The sequence below is a fragment of the Lycium barbarum genome, chromosome 11 (genome assembly GCF_019175385.1).
Source record: "Lycium barbarum isolate Lr01 chromosome 11, ASM1917538v2, whole genome shotgun sequence".
In the NCBI taxonomy this organism is placed as follows: domain Eukaryota; kingdom Viridiplantae; phylum Streptophyta; class Magnoliopsida; order Solanales; family Solanaceae; genus Lycium; species Lycium barbarum.
Genome location: NC_083347.1, coordinates 3,301,945 through 3,316,957, shown reverse-complemented (window position 1 = coordinate 3,316,957; position 15,013 = coordinate 3,301,945). Strand labels below are relative to the sequence as shown.

The window sequence follows — 15,013 nt, the reverse complement described above, 5'->3', positions numbered from 1 at the left end:
AGGAAAATCCTGGGACAATGGGCCCACCTCGGGTCAAATGAGGCGGCGTACCAAATTTACATATGTTACATGTCATGGCGTTACTTATGAGGGTTTAGGGTCATCGGGTCCTATTTATGCGAATTCTAGGGGTTTAGGACATTCTTTCAACATTTTGCACACTTTTTAATTCAATTCTACTGATTGAAAAAGGGGAAACTTTAGATGCGGATTCCGAAGAATAGGTTTGTCCCCGAGATTCATATCCAACATATTACGTCTAAGACATGCCATAGAAAGAAGGGTGAAGCCTTACATACCTATTTTGCTTCTTATGCGACTCCAAATTCACGTTCCAAATTCGCCAAAATCTACAAATTGGTCATGTTTACCAAAACTTGATTAGAGCCTTTAGAATTGAATTCTTAAAGTAACACTTTGTCTGCCGAAATTTCGGCAGCATTTCCCCTGTAAATACTCCATCCCACCAAGTTCAACTTGGCTAATTCTAATCAACAACAATCCGGGAATTCAACCCGGCCAAACTATCAACAACAATACCAACGAATATTCTAGCAACATTTCAACATTCAATTCAATTCACATAATGTTCCAACGACTTATTCGACACACTATTTCATCCGAAACCTTTAACTCCAACCCCAATCATACATTTCATTATCGTTCATATACGTTAACTTCAACCACACCATTCATTCTATATCGCATAATCCATAACGACGACAACCACAACAACATGCTACATTAGTTCAATCTTTTCTCACAACATTACACATACCATACACGGCCACTTACAACATCCATATTTTCATGGCTTTTATTCATCTCCACATACCATAACAACCATAACATTAAATAAAATTAGTTCATCATTCCAATCATAATACACAATATACACGGCCATACACTATATATATATATGTATGTATTTCACGGCCACACATCAAACACACATACTTTCATGAATTCCATCCATTTTCACACATTACAATACTCACAAACCATCCATGACACATAAAAGGGATGCAAACCTTACCTTTCTCTTCAACTTCCCACTTGGTTTAGGGTTGGTATATGACACCAAAAAGCCTTCTACTTGCTTCAACAATCACTCCATGATGTAGAGGACCCTCAAATTAGTAGGATTGCTAGGAGAAAATATTTTTTGATCAAGAATTCAAAGGAGTGATTTTTCCAAGCCCTTGGCCGAATGGCCTAGGCTTGGTTTTCTCTTTTTTTTTTTCCCCCCTTTTTGTTCCTCTTTTGTCTTGAATTGGAAGACCACACCTATATATATATATACATGGTTATAGTAGCATGTGAGGGGCACATGCCCCTCTCTAGAATTTTCTCTTCTTTTTCCATTTTCCTTTTTCTAGAGTTTTCTTGAAATTTTTGCAAAAGATGACCAAATCTTCTTGCCATGCAAGCTTTGACCACATGCATAAATTCCCCCCCCCCCCCCCCCCTTTTTTCCGGCCAAAATGGCCTTTTATGAATACCTTGCGAAATTACCATTTTGCCCCTAAGCTCCCGCATTATTATCATGAACCCTTTTGCGAATTTTCCTTCTTATTCCATTCTACTAATGCCCATAATTAATATTTATAATCAACTTGTACATTGAAGTACATTTGGGGAAATGATTGTTCCCTTAACTTCATCACGACTACCTTAGAATATCCGAACGTATAAAATACGGGATATAACAGTTGATTTGACAACACACCACGCATGACAATTTCAGGAATCTATTTAACTTGAAGGCTTGACGAGTGAAAAACTCATCAACTTCATAAGTCTAAGTCTTACGAGTCATTCAAAAAAAAAATCAAACTCTTACAAGTCATTAAAAAAAAAATCAAACTTCATAGAAAAAATGTCTCAAAATGCTTCAACTGTTAAGGTTTCACTATTTTGGGATGGAGATATCGTCGAGGACAATTACTACATTCGTTATAGTATCAAACCAAAAACCCATGTTAAATTTCCAACAACTTTAAATTATGAAACACTAATCAGTTACAAAGAATGAAAACTACACCCACTGAGTTTGGAATCTCACTAACTGACAGACATCCACAAACAATATCAAACGGTGTAGTGCGTTATGGCATGCACAATATCAACGATGATGAATTTTTGAGTGATTATTTGGGATCGCCGGAAGAATATCGTGATTTAGTATTCATTAATGTTCTTGAGATGTATGTTGAAAAGATACCTCGAGAAAGAAGTCCCTCAAGTCCAGCCTATTCATGGTAACACTTATGGGGACTTTAGTTCTTATGGAGACATTTTGAGTGGTCAAGTGCCGCTGGAAAATCTAAGCCACCAATTTAATCAAGCTTACAATGAAAATTGGTAAATATGGATTTTTCATATTATTATTATTATTATTATATGTAGTAGCACGTGTTTGTTGTATGAATTGGTAAATAACCAGTTTTCAAATCTTTATATGAACTATTCTCAAAACTCGCCAGTGGTACCAAATATGGATGTTGGTCAATCCTCTCAGTTCGATGGAGTTGATCATTCTCCACACCATGACAGTGCTTATGAACAACAGTAAGTTCATCACCTTGATATTAAATTATCTGTATATATATATATATATATATATATATATATATGATGTTGGTATTTAAAATATGTTACTTTTCGTGTAGGAGGATGAATGCACTTGATAATGAAGATTTTCCTAATTATTATGAGTCATCATCAAGTGATGACGATGAAATAGCTAATAATGCAGAGGTAACCGATGATAAAGATGATGATGATGTTCAAGTTGGTATGACCAACAATATTCCTCAAAGCCAAAACCAACAAGAACCAATGCACCACCACCGATGGCTAAAAACTCAACTTCTGAAAGCCCAATTCAGTGGCATTCTAACAATATCCCTTATCTTAACAGCCTGCAGGGTCGTGACGATGCATTTGTCTTCACAAGAGAAGATGATGATAGTCGCCTAAAAACCTGAATTGAACCAAAGGATCTCAATAAAAATCGATGCTACCTTGCAAAGGGAATGTTGTTCGCATCCAAAAAGGCGTTGCAACGGGCTGTCAAAATTTATTGTTTTAAGGACATGAGGGAGTTTAAGGTTGATCAGTCAAACACAAAGATATGGAGGCTAGTTTGTAGACGACGGTATCAAGGCTGTGAGTGGTTGCTTCGGGGAATTGTTAAGCCTGATGGTATGTGGGCTATCACAAAATTCCGCGAAAGACATACTTGTGATATGGAAGAAAATCGAGCAGATCATTATAATTTAGATACAAACATGATTGCTCAAGTGTTACTTAAAGACATTGCCGAAACGCCAAGGTAACTTATCCTACCTAGTACATTATATGTCTTATATCAATTGAAAGATCATTACTAAATGTTGTTTGTTTAAACTTGTGCAGGTTCCCCATCAAAGATTGTATTCGAAACGTTCAAGCCGTATATAGTAAAACTATAAGCAACAGGAAGGGATTTCTCGGGCGTAGACGCGCTTTTGAGATGGTCTTTGGAAATTGGCATACTTCTTTTCAATCGCTGCCAAGGTATATGTCAGCTCTACAACATTTTAATCATGGTACTGTTGTAGAGTGGCGGCTTATAGAGGGTAAAATCTTCAACTTCGTATTTTGGACATTCAAACCATGCATTGATGGTTTTGTTCACTGCCGACCAGTGATATCCATAGATGGTACGCATGTATATAGTGCCTACGACATCAAGCTCCTAATTGCAATAGGAATGGGTGCCAATGGGTCAATATTTCCTCTTGCTTTCGCAATTGCCGCTAACGAGAGCAACGACACATGGGGGATCTTTTTGACCCATTTGAAAACTCATGTTATTAAGGATCGTACCGGCATATGCGTGCTGTCTGATCGTCATAAAGGCATATTGCACAATATGGATAATTTACTGGGGTGACAGCCTCCCTTTGTTTACCATCGCTATTGTTTAAGGCACTTGAAGGCAAATTTGCAATCAAAGTTTCACAATGGCACTCTAAACAAATTGATGTGGGGGGCTGCGATGGAGCATCAACAACGAAAATGGGTTGCAAAAATGGATCTGATCAGGGCAGTGAGTGAACCCGCATATGTTTGGTTGATGAAGCTCGAATTTGAAAATGGACGCTTCATGCTGATAGAGGCAAAAGATGGGGCATGCTCACAACAAACAACTCAGAGTCTTTCAATGGCTTGCTGAAATCTGCTCGAGAACTACTTGTCACCGCAATGGTGAGAATGACTTTCAAGTAGGTTGTGGAGCGATTTGTGGTTTAGACAAGGCAGGCCAGAGCGATATTAGCCGACGACGAGACATGGATGCCAAAGCCGTTAAAAAATATGGAGCATTATAGAAAAAAATGTGAGCATCACCAAATGACCGAGTATGACCTAATTCAACATGTGTATGAAGTTAGGACGGGTTATTACAATGGTAAGGGTGGAAACGTGCATACCGTTTATGAGGCAACAAGAACATGCACTTGTGGTAAGTGGCAAACGTACCACATGCCGTGTTCTTATGCTGTCAAGTGCTTCGAGAGAATGAGAAAAACAATAACAACTTATGTGGCGGGGGAATACAAGGTCCACAGTTACCTTAGAGCATATTCCGGCCAATTCCACCCACTTGGTAATGAAGCTTATTGGCCAAACGAGCCGTTTTCGATGGTTGCTAACAAGGATTATATCAGGAAATTGGGCATTAACTCACGGAGTCGTAGACCCAATCAAATGGATGTTAGTGAAAGAACTTATTCTCGCAAGTGTTCTATATGTAAGCAATTTGGCCATGACAAGCGTTCGTGTGGACAACAAGGTCGTGGTAGTACAAGCACGTCTCGAAGTAATAGAGCCTCTACAACTTGAAGATTGTATTGTTATTGTAATTTATTATTGTATTGCTTTGAATTAGTATTGTAATTAAATGGAATGAATTATTTTTTAATTAGTATAAACCTCTCGTATTGGATGAATTATTATTAAATCAAATATTTATATTTGTACATTCAAATATAATAAAACACTTAAATCAAAACTCTATAAATATGACAAGTTTCAAAACTTACTTCGGGGCACTTTAGAACCCCTAAAACGACGATCCAAACGTTTAGGTGGACTTGATGTAATGAGCCGACATTATTGTACGCAAGAAAAGATATTAAGTTTTATATAAAATATTGATATTTTGGGGTTTTGAAACATGACTAATCTTTGCCCAAAGTATGGAAAAAACGTGATTTGAAAGGTAACACAAAAAAAAAAAAAAAAAAAAAAAGGCCTCCTTCACGCACGAAATTCGTGCGTGAAAGGCCCAACTTGCATTTTTGCAGTTTAGTCCTTTCACGCAGTAATTTAGTGTGTGAAACCTAGTAATGTTTTTTTTTTTTTTTTTGTGCTAGTTTGGTTCAACTTTTTTTTTAGTGCTACAAAAGTCGCGGACTCCTTAAAAGAGTAATTGTCCTTAATAATTTGAAAAACAAGAGAAGTTACATGTCACAAGAAGTTATAACATATTGATATGTTGAAAAATTGGGTAATATTTTTAGTATACGAAAAAGAAATCTTTTGATAGATAATATAAAAGACCTTTACAACATTATTTACTTCAACTCAACTTTTAAAGAATCATGTTAAACCATTTTTAGCATCCTAGAGCAGAAATCATAAGAGGAAAAGAAAATAGAGAACTGCAAAAGAATATTGAACACAAGAGCAGAGTGTAATAGTAGTAAGCATGGATAAGGCCGTGGCCCTCAACATCATGAAAATGGTGTGTTAAAAAGAGAGAATGACAAATATGGTCCCTTAAGTTAGAGTGAGAGTTTTAAAGTAGTCCTATAAGTATGATCTGAGTAATTTTGGTCCTTTATTGTTTGGTAAAAGTATTCTTTTTATTTCCGGCAAATATTTAACAAACTTTGTTGGTTATATTTGACAATACCATGAAAAAAAAAAGGTTTAGAGACAACTACATTGGGAGGTATTTTTCTCATAGTTTTCACTATCTTTGATCTACAACAACAACATACCAGTGAAATCCTACAAAGTAGTTACCCCTACCTTGGGAGATAAAGAAATTGTTTCCGGTAGATACTCGGCACAAGTTTTCACTATCTTTGATCTATTTCTAGAATTTGATACAGTTTTTTGAGATATTATTTTTCGTTTATTTTTGTGTTGCAATTTTTAAAATTTGATGAGACTTTCCTAATATATTCAGTTAAATCCTTTTTTTTTATAGTTGTCATCAAATTTAATAGGTAAAGTTAATCAAACATTTAACAAAAAACAAAAATATTCACTATAATAAATATAAATGATCAGAATTGCTCAAAATATATTTATGGGACTACTTAAACCCACCCACCAATTTTGTCATATTCTCGCGCGAAGAAAGGGATAAAATAGGGAAAACGTACTTGAAGAGGCGTATATGATGGATGTTTCATTGTCCAATTATTATTTTATATAGAGAAAATATAGTTTTAATAACTTTAATATATACAAAGAGAAATTTTATCGGTTTTTCACTCTCTTGTGATTTCCTCTGTGTCTAAGGTCTCTTTCCCTAAAAATTTCCGGATCTCTCTCTTTACTTACATCTTTTTTCCTTTCTGTGGAAAACCCTAATTTTATTTTCATTATCAGTTTGCAGATTGCCTAATTTTTTGTTATCATCATTATCCGATCACCATGGCCAAAAGCTCCTTCAAATTGGAACACCCTCTTGGTATTTTTTCATGTTTTTATTGTATTGTTTTTCCAAGATCTGATCTTTGACTTGTTCAATTCTTGAATTTCCTTAATTAGAGCTATAAAAAAGAACAATTTTTTTTTGGTGGGGGGGGGGGGGGTGTGTGTTAGGTGGGTGGGGATTATACCTTCAAAACCTTTTGTGCATATGCTTGATTCTTGCTATGGAATTCTAGGTTTACTTTTGTTTTTTTTTGGTTTTAGATCTGTTTTTGGTTATATTTACTTGTGAATTTCACTGTCTATTTGATACAAGTGGAGGTTTGGAGTTCCTTTTTTTCAGTTAGAATATATGTTGCTGGAACGCGTCAAAAATGCTGACACGTGTGTCTGGGAGGATCCGACACGAGTGCTGCAACATTTTTGGAGAGGCCGCGCAACCTAGGTTACAATTATGTGTGAACCCTCAGGGGTTGGCCCGGTGGTAATTGGCTTGAGCCTTGGGGTTTGCTCCCTTTCAAGGTCTCAAGTTCGAAACCCACTGGGTGCAAACAATTTCTGAGGGCCATCGGACTGGGGTAAAACCCTGAATTACCCGTGGTGCACTTGCGGGAAACTCCTTGCCGAGGGCCTGTGCACCCCCGGGATTAGTCGGGGCTCAAAGAGACCCGGACACCCGGTGCTTAATCAAAAAAAAAAAAAAAAAATTATGTGTGTCTATTTGTTCTATAATAGTAGTAGTAGCCTAGTACTGGTAGATTATTTTTGTATATACTCTTTGGAAGGATAGCTTACTGCGCTTTCGAAGCTTTGTGAGGAATTCATCACAATGTGGTGTATAAAATTAAGTATAAGAAAATCCTGGGTGTAGTCAGCAAAAGAATCCTGTATTTGGTAGAAGTTGTTTGTTCTTAATGTGACTCATGAGCTTGTTGTGGTCTTGTGGATACTTGCATATATAGTATATATTTTTTACTCTACTTTTAAATTCTTTTGAATTTACTATCCCTTGTAACTTTCTTTCTCGCCTATCTTATGATGCCATTTACCTATCTCGTTAATTCGGTCTTGCATTCATATAGAGAGGCGACAGGCTGAAGCTGCTCGTATCAGGGAGAAGTACCCTGATAGAATACCGGTACCAATTTTTTCTATTCTTCCTGTTTTGCTACAATATTTATGTGCATTTTCTCCAACTTAGTTCCTTGTTACTTCCTGCTATTTAGGTGATTGTGGAGAAGGCTGAAAGAAGTGACATCCCTGACATTGACAAGAAAAAGTTAGTCTTTTATCACCTTGAACTTTGCAATTTTTACGCAGGTTTTCATTTGACAATGTCCTTAAGTTTAGAGTACTTCATTTTTTTTTGGTCATAAATGGGCTTTTGTTTCCCGTGATGACGCCATAATAGTGTATCTTGTTGATTATTTCAAGATTGTATCTTTTCTAGTTGTTGCACTCAAGTAGTATGATTGCTATGGTGTATATCTTCCCTTTGAGCTATGATGGTGATTGATGTAAATTCTTGATATGCCTTTTCAAAGAATAACATATTTAAGTGTTTTCTTTTTGTTGTCAAGTCATTTGTTTGAGTCATTAGTAGTACTATTACCATTAATCTGGCTGAAAGAGCTTTAATTTGCACTAGCAAGGAGATATATAGAATGCACGACTGATGTGAAAGTTTGTTGTGGAATGTCGAAATGAAATTCAGGGACCTCATTACACTCGTTTTTTTATTTGTAGTCAAGTAGTGTTAAGCAACTCAGAACGGAGATTTCTTACCGCCATCGAGCTTAACAGAGTTGACTTTGCTAATTTTCCCATGCTCATGCTCTTTCTAAGCTTTTCTGATGTTCAACTTGTTAATCGAACTGCAGGTATTTGGTTCCCGCGGATCTGACCGTTGGACAATTTGTGTATGTTGTTCGTAAGAGGATTAAGCTCAGTGCTGAGAAGGCCATTTTTATCTTTGTGAAGAATATCCTACCCCCTACAGGTGAGAAGAACTTTATAGTACTCCTCTGTTTCAATAAGTGTCTTAGGTTCCTGTTTGGTATGTTTCAAAAAGTGCGTCTCTTTCTGTATTTGGTAAATTTTTAATTCTAACGTTCTACATGGCATATTTAAGACCACAAGATTCAACAGACATTTTGGTATTACACATATCTTTAGCTTGAGACTACAAAACTCTAAAGTTTTTCTTATTTTTCTAAACTCTATGGCTAGTCAAACTTAGACAAATTGAAATGGAGGGAGTATTTGTTACTATGCTTTGAGCAATTCCTTTTTTTTATTGTTCTTCCACATTTTTACAGCTGCCATGATGTCCGCCATTTATGAGGAACACAAGGATGAGGATGGCTTCCTGTACATGACCTACAGTGGCGAGAATACCTTCGGATCCTTCTGAAGATGCAGGCAAACCGTACTGTGTAAATACTTCTAAGAAACCGTGTAAATACTTAATATTAGCTGCTCTTTGCAAATTATCTTTCTACCAAAGATCCTGCCTTGGGTTGACATTGACTGGTTTATGTATCCACCTTTATGAAGATGCTTATTTTCCGTTTGCTAATTGGTCGCACTTGTGTCCTTTTCCTTGGTCTCAAAAATAGTTTGATGATCTACTTTTCTGTTTTTTTCGTACTTCAGTGCAAACCATCCAATTTTTATATCAATGTGATCTTATCGAATTCATTAGCATACACTGTGGCTTATTCTAATAACTAGTAAGCAATTAGAGAAGAAAGACTCGGAGATGATATCCAGGTATTGCTTTAGAAAATAACAACTATGTTTCAGCCCTCAACAAGTTGGGGGTCTGTTACTTGATCTTGACTGTTCATATTGCTCTATTTAAGCTTGTCTCAACCCAATATTATGAAATAGTGCATGAAATGACCAAGAAAATCTACAGAAGCTAAGAGCAGGGAAGGAGAGGTATATTATTGATGTATGTTCATGACATATATTGGAGGCAATGAGAGAGCATTTATTGCTGCTCTGGTGAAAGAGTCTTAGATTGGGCTGCGACTGGTTGGTCAGTAAGGCATGCAGCTTTGAGTACGTCCCAATATCTGGATCCATATTTGTCGCTGCCATGGCCCTATAATATATATTATGTACTGATATTTTGCAAGCCCAAGGTCGAACAGATTGGTTACATAAGAATGATCTTGACACAATTTGAAGCATCTTCAGGCCTCAAGGTAAATTGGGGGAAAACCAGTTTGTTTTCAATAAAAGAGGTACCAAACATACAGACTCTTGCTCTCATTTTAGAATGTAGAGTGGATATTTTGCCTACAACTTATCTAGGCATGCCTCTTGGCAGCAAACACAAAGCAGGGGAAATTTGGGATGGAATAGTAGAGAAAACAGAAAAAAAAATTGGCAAAGTGGAAGGCACAATACTTATCTTTAGGAGAAAGACTTATTCTTATCAATTCTGTTCTAGATTCTCTTCCCACATATGTAATGTCACTATTTCCTTTACCCTCCAATGTTCAGAAGAAATTGGATAGACTTAGAAGGGAGTTCTTATGGCATGGCTGCAGAGAGGGCAAAGGTTATAATCTGGTTAAATGGCAGACAACAATGAGAGATAAAGAAAGGGGTGGATTGGGCATTAGAAACTTGAAAGCACAAAATAATTGCCTGTTGATGAAGTGGCTATGGAGGTACAACAGTGAGGAGAATGCATTATGGAAAGAGGTGATCAAGTGCAAGTTTGGTGAACTCAATCCTTGGTGTACTAGAGTGAGCACTGGCACTCATGGTGTTGAAGCATGGAAAACAATCAGAGCTTTATGGCCCAAGATGGAAAGTAATATGTAGATGACTGTAGGAGATGGAAAAAGAGTAATATTCTGGAAAGATTCTTGGAAGGAGCAAGTTCCATTGAGGGAAATATTTCCTGACTTGTTTATTCTATGCAATAATCCAGAGAGCACAATAGATGAGATGTGGAGTGCACAGGGCTGGAACTTAAATTTCAGAAGACTGTTGAATGATTGGGAGGTGGAAAGGGTGGCCGACTTGTTAAGCAAAATTGGTGATTTCAGTGGCACCAACAATGAATCAGACACTCTGAGATGGAAACATAATAGTGATGGGAGTGTAATCTACATAATAGAGAGCAGCCAAAGCTTTGGAGAAGCTTATGGAAGTGCCCAGTTCCAAACAAGGTGAAATGCTTCACATGGCTGGTGGCAAGGAGGGCTTGTTTAACACATGAAGTTCTCAAGAGAAAAGGTGCCATCATAGTTTCCAGATGTTTCTTGTGCAAGGAAACTGATGAAATCAACAAGCATTTATTTCTACATTGCAAATTCACTGCACAACTGTGGTCCTTATTTCTCAACATAACAGAGACACAATGGACTATGCTTGAACACACTGCAGATTTGCTTAGTTGTTGGATGAAAAGGGGAGGCAGTAAGAGTCAAAAGAAATGGAGGAGGATAATCCCACACTGCATATGGTGGACAGTTTGGAGGGAGAGGAATGATAGGTGTTTTGAAAATAGATCCAATTCCCTTCAGAAAGTCAAATGGAATTGTATAGTATCTTTCTACTTTTGGGGGTAAAGAAATAGGATTAGAAGATATAAATCAGTTTGTAGATTTATTAAAATCTCTGTAAGTATTTCTATTTCCTTTTTGTATGTTCCTGCTGCAACACTTTTGAAGGTCTCCAGTATGTCCTAAATGCTGATGAATACACAATTACCAGTTTAAAAAATATATATATTATGTAATTTTCTTTTTTGTGGAGTAGCTTTTCACCATTAGAAAATCTTTAATTTTAAAGGACTTTTAAACTTGCTTTAGACAGAATTTATCTACCATTCAAGTGAAATGAGTTTAAAAGCAGAGCCAAAAGGTTTCGTATGTTCCATAATCCATATAACCAATTCAATTAACTATGGTATTGAGCCTTGATTGATTAATCTTATTGATATTTTTAACCATGAGGCATATGGGAAAGGACCAACTAAACCCTCTCATCTGTTTTATCTATTTTTCTGGTGTCCGATATCAATATTAAGGCTTTATCTAATCCGATTTCGAATCGTGTAAGATTCGTTAAAAGACGAAATGCTCCCACTAGAATTTTTGTTTCTATTCAATCTGAACTAAAAACAAAATACCTGTCAATTTTTCTGACTAGTTTGTTCTTTGTTCTGGCCTTTATAAATTATCCTTTCATACTAGTATTAAACAATTGCCAATACATTGACATGCAACAAGCAACATCAGTTACATTACAAAGCTATTCTAGCCCCTTAAAGAGGAATTGTCATAGTGCGCATAGGGACCACCTAAGAAAAAAAAATCTGGAACTTAGGGTGTGTTCGGTTATTTGGGATGAAGGAAATTAGAAGATAGTTTTCAATTTTTATTAGTACTATTTTTGATAGATGATTTTTAAGAAAGAAGTTATTTAGAAAAATAAGTTCCTTAATATAGTGACTTCTCTTAGAAAATAGGAAAAATAAGTTTCACAAGTAGCATTTTACACTAATTATCTACTTTCAAAGGCCAGAATTTTAGCCTGAGTGCTGAATTGCAATATTTTTCACTTAATAGGTACTAGATAGATTATTCATACGTATTTTTTATTTAAGCCAAAATAACTAAGTTATGTCGAACCTGTAACTACAATGCTCGCTCTGTCCCTACACATCCCTCCAACAACACTCTAGTCCCCACCCGATGTCTAGCCCCTATCTCCACCACACCCCACCTTTCACTCCCGTCCTCATAGTATTTTTCTAGTCCCTTCGTCTCAATTTATGTGGTACAGTTTGATTTTCGAGAGTCAACCAAATTTTTCTTTGACCGAAATTTCTTTATATGTCTTTTAAATATTTGAAGTTGTTAATTATTGTGATTTATAATACTTTTTACGTAATTTTCAAATATATAAATTTTATTACAAAAAGGTTAAACCTTCTATGTACGAATTCACAGTCAAAGTTTAGAAGTTTGAATCTTGAAATTTCAACTGTGTCAAATAAATTGAACAGATAAAGTAATTTATACACAAATACATTTGGAAACTTATTTTCGATTTATTATCAAATACCAAAAATAAAGTAAGAAAATACTTATTTTATAGGATTCCTTTAAAAAAAAAAAAAAAAAAAAAAAAACTACCAAACTCACCCTTACTGTTAATTTAGCCCCAAATTACTCTTTTTCACTCAAAGCAGCCTATCCTCAATTTTGCCCTAACCTAGCACAACTCATATTCCCCTGATACCTCAAATCCATCACCAATGGCGTGTGTTCCTAATTCATCAATGACTCTTCTCTTCGTAGAAATGGGCGTAGGTTACGATCAACACGGTCAAGACATAACCTCAGCTGCTATGCGTGCTTGTAAAGACGCAATTTCATCCAATTCAATTCCAGCTTTTAGAAGAGGATCTATACCTGGTGTTTCCTTCGATCGGATGAAATTGCAGATCAAATTAGGAGTTCCTAAGCCTCTTCAACGCGGTTTAGATCTGGAGAAAGTGAAGTCGGTGTTTCCTTATGGAAGGATCGAGAATGTTGAGGTTGTTGATGGTGGATTGGTATGTTCTAGTGGTGTTCAAGTTGAAGAAATGGGAGATGCAAATGATGATTGTTATATTGTTAATGCTGCTATTTATGTTGGTTACTAGTAATTCACCTGTTTTTATCATCATTTTGTAGCAATTTAAGTCAATCAATGTAGAGATTTCTAGTGTTTGTTTGTTGCACATCAGTTTGATTCCACTATTAAAAGCAGAAAACGTGAATTAATAATTGAATGCTTCAATACTGATTTGAGAATTTGAATTTTCTAATATTCTAACTTCGAATTTGATTTTCGAAATTATTTTGAACTGCGACGCTAGCTTGTAGAGATGCAATTTCTTCGAATTCAATACCTGCTTTTAGAAGAGGATCTATACCTGGTGTTTCCTTCGATCAGATGAAATTGCAGATCAAATTAGGAGTTCCTAAGCCTTTGCAACGCAGTTTAGATCTGGAGAAAGTGAAGTCGGTGTTTCCTCATGGAAGGATCGAGAATGTTGATGGTGGATTGATTTGCTCTATTGGTGTTGAAGTTGAAGAAATGTGATATATACAATGTTGATAGTGGGCATCGAGGGGATTGGTGGTGGAATGGAGAAATGCAAAGGAAAGTGGGAGCAAAGAAGGTGGCGTATGCGAAGTTGATAGAAAGCAAGGATGAGGTGGAGAAGTTGACGAATAGGGAACTTTATAAGATGGCGAGGAAGGAGGCGAAGTTGGCGGTTTCGATGGCAAAAACGACTGCTTTTGAACGCCTTTATGCTGAACTAGAGGAAAAGGGCGGGGATAAGAAATTGTTCAAGCTAGCCAAGGCGAGGGAGAGGAGGGCACGTGATGTGGATCAAATGAAGTGCATCGAGGACGAGCATGGCAAAGTATTGGGAGAGAAGGCTCACATTAGACGGAGATGGCAGTCATACTTCTCCAAACTCTTAAATGAAGAAGGGGACAGAGACATTGTGTTGGGAGATTTAGAACATACAGGAAGGCGTCACGATTTTGGGTATTGCAGGAGTATTAAGGTTGAGGAGGTTAAGGGTGTTGTTCGTAGGATGCGCAGGGGAAGAGCGACCGGACCTGACGAGATTCCTGGGGAATTGCGGGCCCGGCAGGTTTGGAGTGGCTGATTAGGTTGTTTAATGTCATCTTTAAGACGGCAATGATGCCTGAAGAATGGAGGTCGAGTGTAATGGTCCCTCTATACAAGAACAAGGGAGATATCCAGAGTTGCAACAACTATAGAGGTATCAAGCTGCTAAGCCATACTATGAAAGTGTGGGAAAGGGTGGTAGAGATGAGGGTGAGGAAAGGCGAGTCTATTTCAGAGAATCAGTTCGGATTCATGCCGGGATGCTCAACTACAGAAGCCATCTATCTTGTGAGGAGACTGGTGGAGCAGTATAGGGAGAGGAAGAGGGACTTACACATGGTATTTATCGACCTAGAAAAGGCTTACGACAAAGTTTCAAGGGAGATCCTATGGAGATGCTTGGAGGCTAAAGGTGTACCTGTGGCGTACATTAGGGTGATCAAGGACATGTATGAGGGAGCCAAGATCAGGATAAGGACAGTAGGAGAAGACTCAGAGCACTTCCCAGTTGTGATGGGGTTGCATCAAGGATCAGCTCTTAGTCCGTTTTTATTTGACTTGGTGATGGATGAATTGACGCGACAAATTCAAGGTGAGGTGCCATGGTGTATGCTTTTCGCGGATGACATAGTCC

At 37.0% G+C, this 15,013-nt stretch overlaps 2 protein-coding genes across 3 annotated transcripts; both read left to right on the top strand.

Annotated features, from left to right (window-relative positions):
• The first annotated feature begins 6,447 nt into the window (after nucleotides 1–6,447).
• LOC132616774 (autophagy-related protein 8C-like) lies at nucleotides 6,448–9,295 on the top strand. 2 transcript variants are annotated; one of them, XM_060331424.1, is made up of 6 exons: nucleotides 6,448–6,582; nucleotides 6,673–6,754; nucleotides 7,800–7,855; nucleotides 7,944–7,996; nucleotides 8,598–8,716; nucleotides 9,036–9,295. In XM_060331424.1, the coding sequence occupies exons 2-6, from the start codon at nucleotides 6,718–6,720 to the stop codon at nucleotides 9,128–9,130; spliced, it is 360 nt and encodes a 119-aa protein (XP_060187407.1). In that variant the 5' UTR covers nucleotides 6,448–6,582; nucleotides 6,673–6,717; the 3' UTR covers nucleotides 9,131–9,295. The 2 variants fall into 2 exon arrangements, with proteins under 2 accessions (XP_060187407.1, XP_060187408.1); XM_060331425.1 differs by having other exon boundaries at nucleotides 6,535–6,582; nucleotides 6,680–6,754.
• Nucleotides 9,296–12,891: 3,596 nt separating this feature from the next.
• LOC132618867 (uncharacterized) lies at nucleotides 12,892–13,544 on the top strand. Its single transcript, XM_060333867.1, has one exon. It carries the CDS (start codon nucleotides 13,004–13,006, stop codon nucleotides 13,391–13,393), a length of 390 nt encoding a protein of 129 aa, XP_060189850.1. The 5' UTR covers nucleotides 12,892–13,003; the 3' UTR covers nucleotides 13,394–13,544.
• The last annotated feature ends 1,469 nt before the right edge of the window (nucleotides 13,545–15,013 follow it).